At 41.0% G+C, this 12,875-nt stretch overlaps 1 protein-coding gene across 1 annotated transcript in view; it reads left to right on the forward strand.

Annotated features, from left to right (window-relative positions):
- Window positions 1-3,383: 3,383 nt before the first annotated feature.
- Window positions 3,384-12,875, forward strand: part of LOC113406900 (zinc finger CCHC domain-containing protein 24-like) — a 164,768-nt gene continuing 155,276 nt past the window's right edge. Inside the window, exon 1 of the mRNA XM_026653762.1 lies at window positions 3,384-3,835. Within this exon, the coding sequence (XP_026509547.1) occupies window positions 3,596-3,835 (240 nt within the window). The 5' untranslated portion in view covers window positions 3,384-3,595. The remainder of the gene's footprint in view (window positions 3,836-12,875) is intronic.

Here is a 12,875-nt window from a genome sequence, read left to right on the forward strand (position 1 = left end):
ACACCCTCCTCCTAGGGAGTAAGTGCAGACAAATGAACTCCATTGACCTTCAAACACAACGCCTCACTCCCAGGCAGTAACTACAGCCTCCTTCGGGACAACCCCTTTCTGCTGTCAACTTCCTGTCTTTATAAATCCAACCCAGCTCCTCCCCCAGCTGGACTTCATCAGCAAATTAGGCCTTAGCATAACCTGGCTTCCCTCCAGGTATGGCCTATAGATTAATTAGCCTAATTTACCCCTGTAGGCCTTGTGTGAGATGGACAACTCACCACACTGTACTACTCAGTCATATTCACATTATAAATACTACCATGTTCAATGCAAGGTACAGAATGATAGGCAGAGGAACAAGGTCAACTACTTGCTCCACCCAAAGTAATAGGAACTGAGTTTGTCAAAGTCAAAGGAAGATCCCATATATAAATATGGTTTCATTAAGAACAATGCAGATTCAATGGTTATAGCAGAATAGTCAAACAGGAAAAAAAAACCCTCACCTCATTATACAATCTGGATTTTCTATTGTCCTGAGAACAGTAGGAAAATGACAGCAAAATAAGGGCAAAATTATCCTCTCTGATCCACTAGCAAGGGGACAAGATCTATTTCCTTGAATGCATAGGTTCACTGTATATTCTAAATTCAGTACTCAGAACTAGCACCGACAGTAATGGGAGTTCAACGCAGGGAATGAGTGAAGACTGCACAGGGAGGCGCAGAGGGGAAAGGGCCTGGGAATGATGAGAGAAAAGATCCAGAAAGCTGATATGAAGGGAAGATAGTGATAATGATTTGTATTGCACTTGCTGGCAGAATAAGGATAATGCCCACTGGTTAGGATACTAGGCTGTGATCTCCAAGATCCAGGTTTGTTTCTCAGTTCTGACACAGGCTTCTTGTTTGACCTTGGGCAAGTCACTTAGTCTCTCAGTGCCTCAGCTCCCCCTCCATACAATGGGAATAATAGCACTGACTTACCGTATGGGGATTGTGAGGATAAATACATTAAAGATTGTCTGGGGCTCATCCATTACAACAATAGGGGATGCCTAAGTACCAAAAACAACAAATAAGCTTCCAATTGGCTCATTGTATGCCCCAGTGTATCATGTTATTCCATTATTCAGTTTAAAAAACAAGTCATCAGAGTTAGGGCAATATTAAGTTTGACAACCAGGTCAGGACACAATAAAAATTAAACAAGTGCAACATTAAATCAGCCACACTCGATATTTTGATACTCATCACATGAACCATGTTGTATCCATTTTTGTTAAGGACTCTCATTACCTTCAGTGAGAGGTCTAGAAGCCAAATGAGGGCTGGATCTGACCCATGAACGAGATCTGACATCTTTTATTTATCCAGGAAAATAGGGATTGAAAATACTCCCTTTGTGACATGGTAATTAACATGCACAAAAAAAAGGGAGTCCATTACACCAAAGACACAATTTCAAGCAATCATCTGGGCTTCCAAGCGCACCGCTCTGCCTGCCTGCCTGTTGAAGTGTGAGCTCTCGAAGCAGGGACAGTATTTTGTCTCTCATTCAGCCTTATCAGCAGATCTCAATAATTCCTTATTCCAGAGATAATGGGCTTGCAGAACCACTAAGGCCTGCTTTTGTACTGGCATAACTATATTGGTTAAAGGGTTGTGTTATTTATCAGTACAATCGCTTGTGTAAACGTTCCTTATACCAGTACAGTTTATTGCTATCTTCTTATACAGGAAAAAGTTATACTGATATAAACCATTTTATACCAGTACAACTGCATCCAAAGTATGTGGAGGTATTGTTTTAAATTACCAGCACAGCAAAACTGATCCAACTTGTCAGCAAATGAGGCCTTTAGCATCTTGTTTCCTTTTACAAACTCCATCATCCATTGCTCCAAGTGTCTGGACTTTACAAGCTCCATCTTCAGCAACTGAATTTATAAATTCCTGTAGCCAGACAGTTGTGCAGTTAACTAGCTACTCTCATATGCAAAATATATCCATCTTTTGAGTTTGTAGCTGACAGCTTAATGGTATTTTCTACTGTGCACACTCAGCCCTGCATTTCCAAAACATTTGTAACTTTGCTTTTTCAGAACAACGTTTTTCTTCCATGTGAACAGCACACATACCGCTCATTAAGGCCAACTCATGAGCCAAGTCTGAAGGGTCAAAGTGTTGATGTTTTTCAGTTATCTAAGCAAAGAAAATGATGAGATTCTTAAAAACAAAACAAAGCAAATACATGCTGGGAAGGTGTGTGTGTTTTCAGCCTCTGATAACTCAAGAAACAGATAAAGGGGTTTTATTTAAATGTAAAAATTCACCTTCACATAGAGACTCTAGCTTTGAAAAAAAGTCTTGGTTTCATTGCCATGGGATTTTTAGTAAGAAATGGCTACTCTGTCACAATCTTTAAACAGTATAGGGAAAGCAGGATGGAAAAGGTTTTGGAACAGTCATTACCCACTCAGGCACTTTCCCAACAGAAGAATAACTCCTCTTCCTCTTTTCTGCTGTTGACTCCTTAAAAGGCCTAGGTAGTTATCCCTTCATTCTATGCTAACTGCACCATGGCTCTTCAACAAGCCAATCCCAGTCTACCTAGCTGGCTTTCCAAAGGGAAGCTCACATCACTCTCCTGCCTTATTTGGGAAACCTTCACTCTGCAAGGTCTTGGCACAGCCTCAATAGCCAAGGAACCTTTTGCGGACCTGGAGTTTTGACAAAGATTGAGTGAGACAGGCCCTTAAATAATGAGCCCTTAGCACCTGGTGAGAAACAGAAATAAAGAGGGGAATGCACGCTACCACGGCACCGTGAAAACACCCTCACGGGACTGGAGTCCTGGTTGGCAGGCGAGCCCTTCTCCAGGAAGACCACAAAGGAAACCCGTGCAGCGAGAGACAGACCCACAAAGGCACGGTAAAAGTTTGCACATAAGATGCACGAACTCCCGCACTTAGGAGCCAAGCAGGGCTGCGTTCTGTTCCACCGCTACTCTTGGCGCGTCTGCACCCCGCAGGGAGGGAAGGAGGCGGTGCCGTCCACTGATTGGCCTAAAGCCTCATACATATTCAAATTAGCCAGCCCATTGAGCTTTCCAGGCAGCGCCGAACTTCCATCTCCCCGCCCCGGCGCTCCATATGCAGCGAGATGACCCGCGGACTGGATCGGCTGCTGTTGCATAGTCAATCAGCCCCGCCCCTCCAGGGCTGCCTGAGGGAGTGGGAATAAAGTCAGATAGCGGATCTGGCAGCAAAAGGAAAACGAGCGGGGAAAATACTCACAAGAAAGTTTCCTGCTAACTTTGCAGCCGCAGCAGCAACTATGCCCGTGCGGTGCGGTGCCTCGGGGTTAGGGGGGCTCGGATCGCCTTAGGAAGGGGAGGGAGGGGGAGAGACAAAAGTGTGGGGCTGGCCGGATTCAAGCAAAATAAAGAGCAGCACCCCTCCCCCTAAGCGAGAAGAACCCAGCAGAAGCGCGTGGGGTGGAGAAAACATCCCGGGGAGAGCTGACCGGAGGCAGTGAGCGAGGAGAGGAGGGAGGGGGAACAGAGAGACCGAGGCAGGCGGCAGACTTTTGGGGAAAGATGAGCTTGTTGTCAGCCATAGACACCAGTGCTGCTTCTGTCTACCAGCCTGCCCAGCTCCTCAACTGGGTCTATCTGTCGCTGCAAGACACCCACCAGGCCAGCGCCTTTGATGCCTTCAGACCCGAGCCCTCTTCTTCCCAGCACTCCGATCTCAGCTACACCAAGAACAGCCCGGAGCTGGGCTCGTCCCTCAATTCCAGCTATCTGAACAGCTTCTTCCAGCTCCAGAGGAACGAGGTAGGTGCCTTTCCCTCCGTGCCTGCGGAGTGGGATCGCTAGGTTGGGTGCAATAGTTTCTCACACAGTCTGAGCTGAGCCAGGAGGGGGGACAGTATCTCTGCTGCCAGAGGAGCCGAGCTGCAATCTGTGATCGCTTTGCAAAAGAATCGCAGAAAGTTCACTCTGAAATTTAGCCCCAACCGCCATGATGTTTGAGAAGTTCTCCCATTTTTCTAGAGTTGGATTCCTGCTATTTTAAACAAAAGCTGTCCGGACCAAAGGGAGCCTTTGCTTTTAATAGTTTTTGTAAAGTACAGGGGGAGTACTTAAGAGCTGGAGAAAGAGTTCCCTTCTTTTAAGTCCGTGAAAAATAATCAGTGCAGGTTATTTAACCAGTAATCCCGGTTTGTCTCTCCAATTTCGGATCTTGCCCTAAAGCCCTCAGTTTTGTTGGAAATGGCTTTTTAATTTTCCAACCAGTAAAAATGTAGCTTTAGCCTGTAACTTTCTGCTGTTGCTGATGTTGCCAAGTCTGCGCAAATGAACCGTGCTCAGCATTGTGTTCAGATGGGAATGCAACCAAAGTTGTAACAAAGTTTATTTCACTTTCAGGTGGGGGGCGGGGGGGTGCGTGGGGGAAATTACCGTTTGCTTCTGTGGGGGAGGTATGGCCTATATTTAAATTATATATTTTTAAACCCCCTCCTCCCGGAGTGTGCTAGGCACACAACTTCTGTTGACAATCTGGTAAACGATTACACTGATTTATTTGCATTGCTATCACGGAGCTGAACCAGATACGGTAGAACAACTAATAACGGGAGGGGGTGGGGGAGGAAGAGGGGAAGGGAAAGGACAACAAATACATTGTAACATTTTAAGTCAGTGAAATTACTGAAGTTCAATACATCCCTCTCATGCTTAAAAATAGGACTGGAAATAAACTGGAAATACAGGATAACATTGTTAGATATAGATCTTGTTTAAATAAATACCTTGCAGATGGTAGAACTGAAGCTGAACATTTTAATCAATAATGATGGGAGACTGAAAATACTGGGATTGTTTACTTTAGAAAAGAGGTGAAGGGATGTGATAAAAGTACATAAAATAATGGTCTACAGTAGAATCTTCTGTTCTCCCTGTCTCATACCACAGAAAAAGGAAACAGTCAATGACGTTAAAAACTGATAAAGGAAAAATGTTGTGTGGGGAAGTATTTAAACTGTGGAACTCACTGACACATGGAATCCTGAAGGCCAAGAACTTAATATTTAAAAAGGGTTTGGCAATTTATATGAGTATCAAGAATATGGCAAAAATTGTGAAAGAGATATAAAACCTCCTGTTTCAGGTTTTAAGACCCTCTCTAATTACTAGCGATCAGGACAACACCTAATGTGGTGTCATTCTTGCACTTTCACCTGATGCTGGCCACTGTAGAAGACAGGATACTGGAGTAGATGGACATTGAGTCCAATACAGTATGGCAATTCTTGGGTAATGGAGTTTCAGAACATTCCTGAAGCCTATTTAAACTAAGGAACAGGTTAAAAGGAGCTCCCACTTTAAAGTATAGGACTCTTTTTTTATTTTGGCAGAGGAACCAAAGCTAAGGAATCTTCAATTAAAGTCAGCAGCCAGTTTTTGGCATAATTTTATTAATGGGTTACTAGTGATGCGATTAAGAACCACCACCAAGGAAACAAGTTTAAAAATCAGTCAGCTTCATTTAATAATGGAATGTTTTGCAGAAGCCCTGTAGTCCCAAATGGACAAGTCTGCTATTTTTCAAAGGACGTTATTCAACATTCAGAAGTTCCATGTCCAAATTCTTATTCAGTGTAATTCCTTTGAAAAGGTAAAAAATGCAGAATTCAAAAGCACATTATTCTGTTAGCAAAGTCAGCAGGCAGTGGGAGTCAAACACAGAACTGCACACCTGTCAGTTCCAAGTTGACAGATATTGTCATTTTGCATTTGAGTTGCACACATTCTGGTTTCGAGACAGAGCTAAGAATCCAGAGTTTCAGTCTTTGTAGTCTTTCTCATTAGGGGGTTGATAACACTGTGCAGCTCAGCATTTGCTAATGTTAGAATCCATTCTGTTTAGAGTCAGGTGTTTTCCCCCTAATGTAAAACTAGCCAACAGTAATGTGTGGTTGCAGCTAGGGAGGCTGGGAAATTGTGTCCCAGGAACAGAGCCCTTGGTGGAGATTTTTGGTCTTTCTAGGGTTCCCTCTTTCTGTTCCCACTGTACGATTTGTAACTAGGGATTCATCCTTCTTTCTATCAGAAACCTCACCCTCTGCCTTCTGGGAAATATTTCTCTCCAGTTCTTTCTCTACATCCAAAACCTATTCTCACCAATTCTACTTCAAGGCTCAGTCCCTAGGTTTACTAGGCCACTTCCAGATGGCTGCTTCTGTTGTATGTTGCAAACCACAACTTTATCAACCCCATCCTCACTAAGCACTCATGGTGAGTCTGACAGCTACATTTACCTATGCTACATGTCTGCTAAGGCCCCCACTCAGGTAGGGAACATGTAGATGCAACTGTGTTTTACTCCTTTCACTCTTGTAACAACTTCCTAAAGCACTTCGTTCACATCAGCTGAGAGTGCGAACACTGTACAAAGTCTGTAGGATTCAACATCCAGGTAACATGGAGCCATGATTCCATGAGGATACTTCATATTTACAGAGGATCAAGCTTGTTTGCAATTTTCACAAATGCATTCTCCTGTTTCTAGCTGCAATTGAGCAGAGCATGCGGTTGATCTGAGGCACTTTTTAAATTTCACATTAGTGTGTCTATTGTACTTGTTAATCAATAATTTGCACTTCTACAGCATCTTTCATTTAAGAATCGCCAAATAATTTAGACATGCTGTAGCTCAAAAAAGCTCAAGTCGATACACTTCTCCACTCGGTCCAGAAGTCGGAAGCTTGAATGTTTCTTGGCAGGAGAGACCCCAAGAGGATTTCTTCCAATGTCATATTCTTAATTCTTGAAATTCTAATGTCTGTTTTTGCCAACAGTTTCAAATGCCATTAAGTACATACTTAGTAAGACTGTTTACAATTATTTTTGGGAGTAATGGTGCCGTATATTTCTTTTACATCAAGTGGGTTCGTGTGATGCCTTTGGAACACAAATAGCTTTCCAAAGTTAAACTGTTAACTGTTTTTAATATAGTGCTTACTTTGGTTGGCGTTTTTTCCTCCTAGTTTTGAATTGGCTTGGCTTAGCCTCGGGCTGAGCTGTGACAATGATTGACGCATAGCTTGTACACAATATTTGGAAAGTGACCTAATGAGAGGCCAAAATAGCAACAGATTGAGAAATGACAGGATCATAGGGAATATAATAAGCATGTGTACACCATGTTGTCGTGCAGTTGAAAAATTTTCAGAGGAGATTGCTTGGAAAAATAGACAGCTCATGAAAAGTTGCTATTATACAGGACTTGCAAGTCTGCATGGCAGTGCCTGTGTATGTGACTTGCATGCTGACCAAAGGAACTGGACAGAAGAAAATGCCAGTATCCACAAGTACTTTTGCACTTAACCAAGATTTTTGTCCTCCAGACTTTTTTCCACTACACTGGATGCCTTCTAGATAAACATGATGAATACAGCTGTTTGGTGCATAAAAGCTCCTTGTACCAACAAAAAGGCAACAATAAAGGTTTAAACAGTACATTGACAATGAATGTTTTGTTCCATCTGGGAGACTCATTTTACAAAACAGACCTGGTTTAAATAAAATTTTACTGGAGCATTTATTGCCCAAGATATGAAATAAAGGCATTTTGGAACACGACGATGCTATTGAACTCAACTTAACTTTCATTATAACCTCGTTCTTTGGAGCCAAGTATTTGAAGTTTGTTGTAGGGTTGCTTACAAGGGATTTAATGTATTTGAGAGTCAGCAAGGTAACTGTGTCAGTAAGTGGCATAATTGAGAAACCTAGGATAATGGTGTGGCAGATTTGTATGTTGTTTTCCATACTCACTTTCAACAGGCTGCCTACCAAATTGGTACAGAATTTGGTCATGTAGTAATAGCCACCATTATGTAGGGACATGGGGTTTACATAACAAACTTGACTTATCAAGTTCAGTGTCCTAACTCCAGCAGAGGCCAATATCTATACTTGAGAGGAAGCACCATGTCTTTACAATACACCATCATGTCTTTACGATACACAACCATTTGTGCAGTGCTGTACATGGCACTGGAGAGAGGGGAATTCCTTCCAGTAGCCTCTGCAACAGCCCTGCTACATCTGGTCTATTTACCATTTTTTTAACATGCATAACTGCAAGTATTTACTGATTATAAAAGTGTAACTAGAGGATAATTTGATACCCTGTGACCTCCCAGATCAAACTTCTTACTGACAAGGAAGAACTAATTGGTAATGAGAAAACATGAGCTACACGAATTCACCATTGTAAGGAATGGATTCACCAATTTCGAAAGGCAGTTTATTTGGGAGGAGGCAGAGGAATTAAGAAATCTAATGGTTGTCCTGTGGGAAGTAGTACTAACACCTATTGTAATGAAAGAAGGCTAGATGGCTGAAGACCACCAGCCCATCCTCACATTAGTGAGGTTTCCAAGAGAAAAGGGCTAATGTAATGAAATTAACAGGTAATATTAAACTGGGAAATGTGAATGACGGTGAGGACAGAGACAATACAAAGGTACTTGAGGCCCTGTTTGCTTAAAATCGCTCTATTTTTTTCTACCTAAATATCAACTTTACTTGCCTCAAATCAGCCTGTATGTGCCTAAACAGAGATTCAGGTGCCTAAGTGTGGCTAACAATATGAGCAGAAAGTAACAAAATGAAATTAACTATCGTAAAAGGTAAGTACATATACACCGGGAAAAGACACTCCCATGCACTGATATTCAGTGGGAGGAAGAAATATAGGCATGATGGGGACAGTAGATGAGATGCAAACTGAAAATGTTACATGGCAACAAAACAAAACAAAAAAAGGCCTTTGTAATTTTGACTCCATACAGACAAGCTTTAATTACCTCAGGGAGTAGGAAATAGTCCTGTATATCTGTAGCTCATCTTAGATTGTAAAATCTTTGGGGCCATTGATTACATGTTTGTACCATGCCTAGTACAGTGGGGCTTGGGCCTCTAGGCATTACTATAATACAGATAATAAACTGTAGCTAAAGTGTTGCATTTGCTGTAGTTAGGTGGCTCTGAGCACCTCATTCATTACCAGACAGCTGGCCAAAATGGAATGAGTGCAGATGATCAGAATGACTAATTATACTTTTAGTAAAGTAATGACTAGAAGGCTGAAGGAATATTGCTGTATATTAATATGTGAAGGATATAAATAGTAAGCATTGAGATAAATTATTTAGGTGGTACACAGAAGAAAGTGGGATGAAATCAAAAGAGGCAAAATCAAGTCAAAATATTAAGGACAGCTTCCCCATAGTAAAATCTAAAAGCTGGTGGATTAGCCTTCGAAGGGAAGTGATGGGAGCCCTGTAGGTTGGGACTCTTGGAATTAAACTGGACTGTGCACTAGGGAAAACAGTGTAGGGACCTAACTTGTACTTGCAGGGAAATGGATCAGGTGACTTGTTATCCATCTCTCATTTCTAGGAATACCACACTGACTTCATACTTTGTGAAGAGAGATTTCCTTTTCTTCTAAACTTATTAATTTTGGGGGAGATGGTAAGAAAAGACTGATGAATTTTCACTACACTCTTTGTATCTTCTGAACATAGGAACTGCCATATGTGATCATACCACTGGTCCAGTAAGTTCAGTATCCTGTCACTGACAGCAGATGCCTCAGCTCAAGGTGCTAGAAACCCTTCAATAGGCAGTTCTCTCAGATAATCTGCCCCTAGGGCAAGTTTCCTCCTGATCCCCAATAGAAGTTAGCTTATGCCCTGCAGCCTGGGAATTTATATCCTTTCCAGATCTCTTGTTTATTTAAAACGTTACTATTCTAAATCTGAATATCCTCATCATCCATACTAATGTATAATCCCTTAAATATTTCAGTCAGATGTTTCCTAACGTCTCTATTTCAGGGTAAATAAGTGCAGTTACTAGCCATCTTTTATTTAAGTGCTGTTGTGTGAAAAGTGAAGTGATAGCCACGGCCATGAAATTTAAAAAGGTTGTTTTCAGAACTGTAAAGGTTTGGTTTAAGATGACAAAAATAAGTATTTTTATTCATGCCAAATGCTTGTCATCCTTGAAGCAAATGCAAGAATTACCATTAGAGCAATGTCTTCAAGGCCCTAACCATAAAGTACCAAATTGACTTCTGTAGGGCTATTCATGCGAGTAACGATTACTTACATAAATGAAGACAGCAGGACTATGCCTTGTGTTGGGCCATGGCAATAAGCCTCCTTGACTGCTCTTCTCTGGAGAGCTTTTCAATTTCAGCTATGCCCATAACCTGCCTGTTGAGCCAGGGTAGTTTAGCTCTCCTCTATGGAAAAAGAAATTTAAACGGCTGTAAAAAACCAAAACAAAACATGTTTTCACCTATTTCCTCTTTAATCAAATAGATTTGCTAGAATTTCCAGGGCAGTGTGGGTATGTATGTGTGTGTATATATAAAATAATTGTGGATATATTATGTTTATAACCCCAGAGATATCAATAAGATTTGTAATACATTAAAAAGGCATTTAACACTGAAACAGTCTATAGACCAACACACTGTTAAACATACGAACAGGCCCATGTGCCCAAAATTAAACTTTAACAAAACATGCTGTAATGGTGATGGTCTGTTTCTTATGCTTGATTAATTTCCTCATTGTCATTTTTCTCACTATTGTTCATGTAATTACTGGCACTTGTGAACTGCACACTTGACATGATAGGCAATAGCTCAACAATCCCCTGCCCTCTGACTCCTTTAAGAATAATAGGAGATGATTAACCATCATTTTTTTGTAAATTACAAGTAGCTTATGGCCATTTAAAGTATCAGTCAACTTTAATTCTAGCCAATTTAAAAAAAAAGTTAAAAATATTTTCATGTACACCCCTCTAGTTACCATTGCCTGCTATTTTCTATTTCTCCACACAAACAGGGGAATCTGACAACACAGGTGAAAGGGTGAACCTGATTAGACACACAAAGTATTGTCAAATAGACAAAGCAATCAAACTGGAACAAAATAACTTTGACTCTAACTTTTCAATTCTATCATTTTTATCTGTTACTTGTAACAATAGGTAAAAAATTCCAGAGGGAAGCGAGATTGTTTTATGCTGACTGTGTCCCTTTAAATCTTTCCTTTCAGTAACCCTAGAAATACTGAATTCAGCCCCCCCCCAAAACTTTTGAGATTCCAAGAGACCAATCCCAATAATGTAATTGGGGCCCAGTATAAAGTTTATTTTTAGATTTTCTTCATTAATTAATACTTGTGAAAGATTCCATTTTCCATGTGAAATCCTCTGTTTATTCACAGGCATTATGGGGAAGTAGCCAGGAGCAGTGCAAGCTTCCCCCCTATTGCCCAGTCAGCATGCCCCAATACTCTTTAGGAGAGATTACCCTTAAGGGTGAGAAGGTCAGATTTCATAGTCTGTTCAATGCTGAATATCTTTGTTGAGATTTTGAAGAAACTGCCAATTAGTGCTAAATGCAGTTGTAACTTCTGTGGTGTAATGTAACCTGAACAGGACTACAACCATTCTACTTATGCCACTGCATAGGGTTTTGGATGGTAAAGGATTTTGGTCATTACCAACTCAGAGCAGATTTAAAATAACAGTCTAGAGATAGAAGGCTCCATAACCCATTAACAGTTGTTTTACTTCAATATTCCTGTGTTGCTATTTATTTTTTGTTGTTGTTGTGTAGTCTCCTATGAGATGTACCATCCAGCTGTGTTAGAGGGAGGCAGTCAACTTCACTTACAAAAAAAAGAGAGCTTCAATGAGTATGTCCTGATTTAAAAAAAAAAAATCCCTTAAGAGATTTATAAGGGGGATTCTGTTTCTCTGTTGATTTTCAGAAGGGTGTTTAGGATGGTGGGGCAAAAGCCACAGCCCCAAACCTGCTCAGAACCATCTTACCTCGCCCCCCTCTTCATAGGTCTGCTGCTGTCAGTTCAGTTTCAGTTTTGTTGCTGCTGTCCTGGTAAACACCATCTTGCAGAATCTGGGAAAGAGCATCCATGCAAACACCCTAAGGAGCAGTACATCGGAGTCAGGTCATCATGCTACTGCATGAGACAAGAACCACAAGTGACCAAATTACACATTATGGCACATGCCAAGTCTTTCTTATTCTTAAAGTAGTGCCAGGATTAACCAGCAGAGCAGTTTGGCTACTAAAGGGAAATCCTGCTTGTTTTACTCAGTGGAGTTATCCCACTGAAGACAATTGGATTCTTCATCTGAGTAAGGACAGCAGGACTCAGCCCTAAATTGGTCCCACTGATTTTGAAGTAGCTTCAGCTGCAAAAGCCTTTCCTCTGTTGCTCCTTTACCCTCCCCGTTTCTGAAACTAGCGCTGCTGAGTTAAGCAGTGCATATGCTTTTGCTTCATTATCTAAGCAGTTAAAGTTTATTTACACTTGGGCATTTACATCATGGCAACAAAGGAGACATCCACACAGTGTTCCATAGCCACTTAATATCACATCAAAGGATGAGCCACATTTGGAAAACTGGAAAGGGCAAGAGAGAGCAGAATTAATTGCAAAGTCTAATTCAGCTCCCAGGAGAATGATATGGAACCAATAATTTATAGTTAAGTTCTTATTAATTAGTTTTTGAAAAGTCAGCAGCGGAGAAGAGCCCAGTTACATGTATTTTCATTCTGACTGGTGGAAAAATCATTGGCTAACTCAGGGGTCGGCAATCTTTCAGAAGTGGTGTGCCAAGTCTTCATTTATTCACTTTAATTTAAGGTTTCGCATGCCGATAATACATTTTAATGGTTTTTAGAAGGTCTCTCTCTATAAGTCTATATATAATATAACTAAACTATTGTTGTATGTAAAGTAAACAAGGTTTT

Source organism: Terrapene carolina, unplaced genomic scaffold (assembly GCF_002925995.2).
Source record: "Terrapene carolina triunguis isolate 2854851 unplaced genomic scaffold, T_m_triunguis-2.0 Scaffold148, whole genome shotgun sequence".
Classification (NCBI taxonomy): domain Eukaryota; kingdom Metazoa; phylum Chordata; order Testudines; family Emydidae; genus Terrapene; species Terrapene triunguis.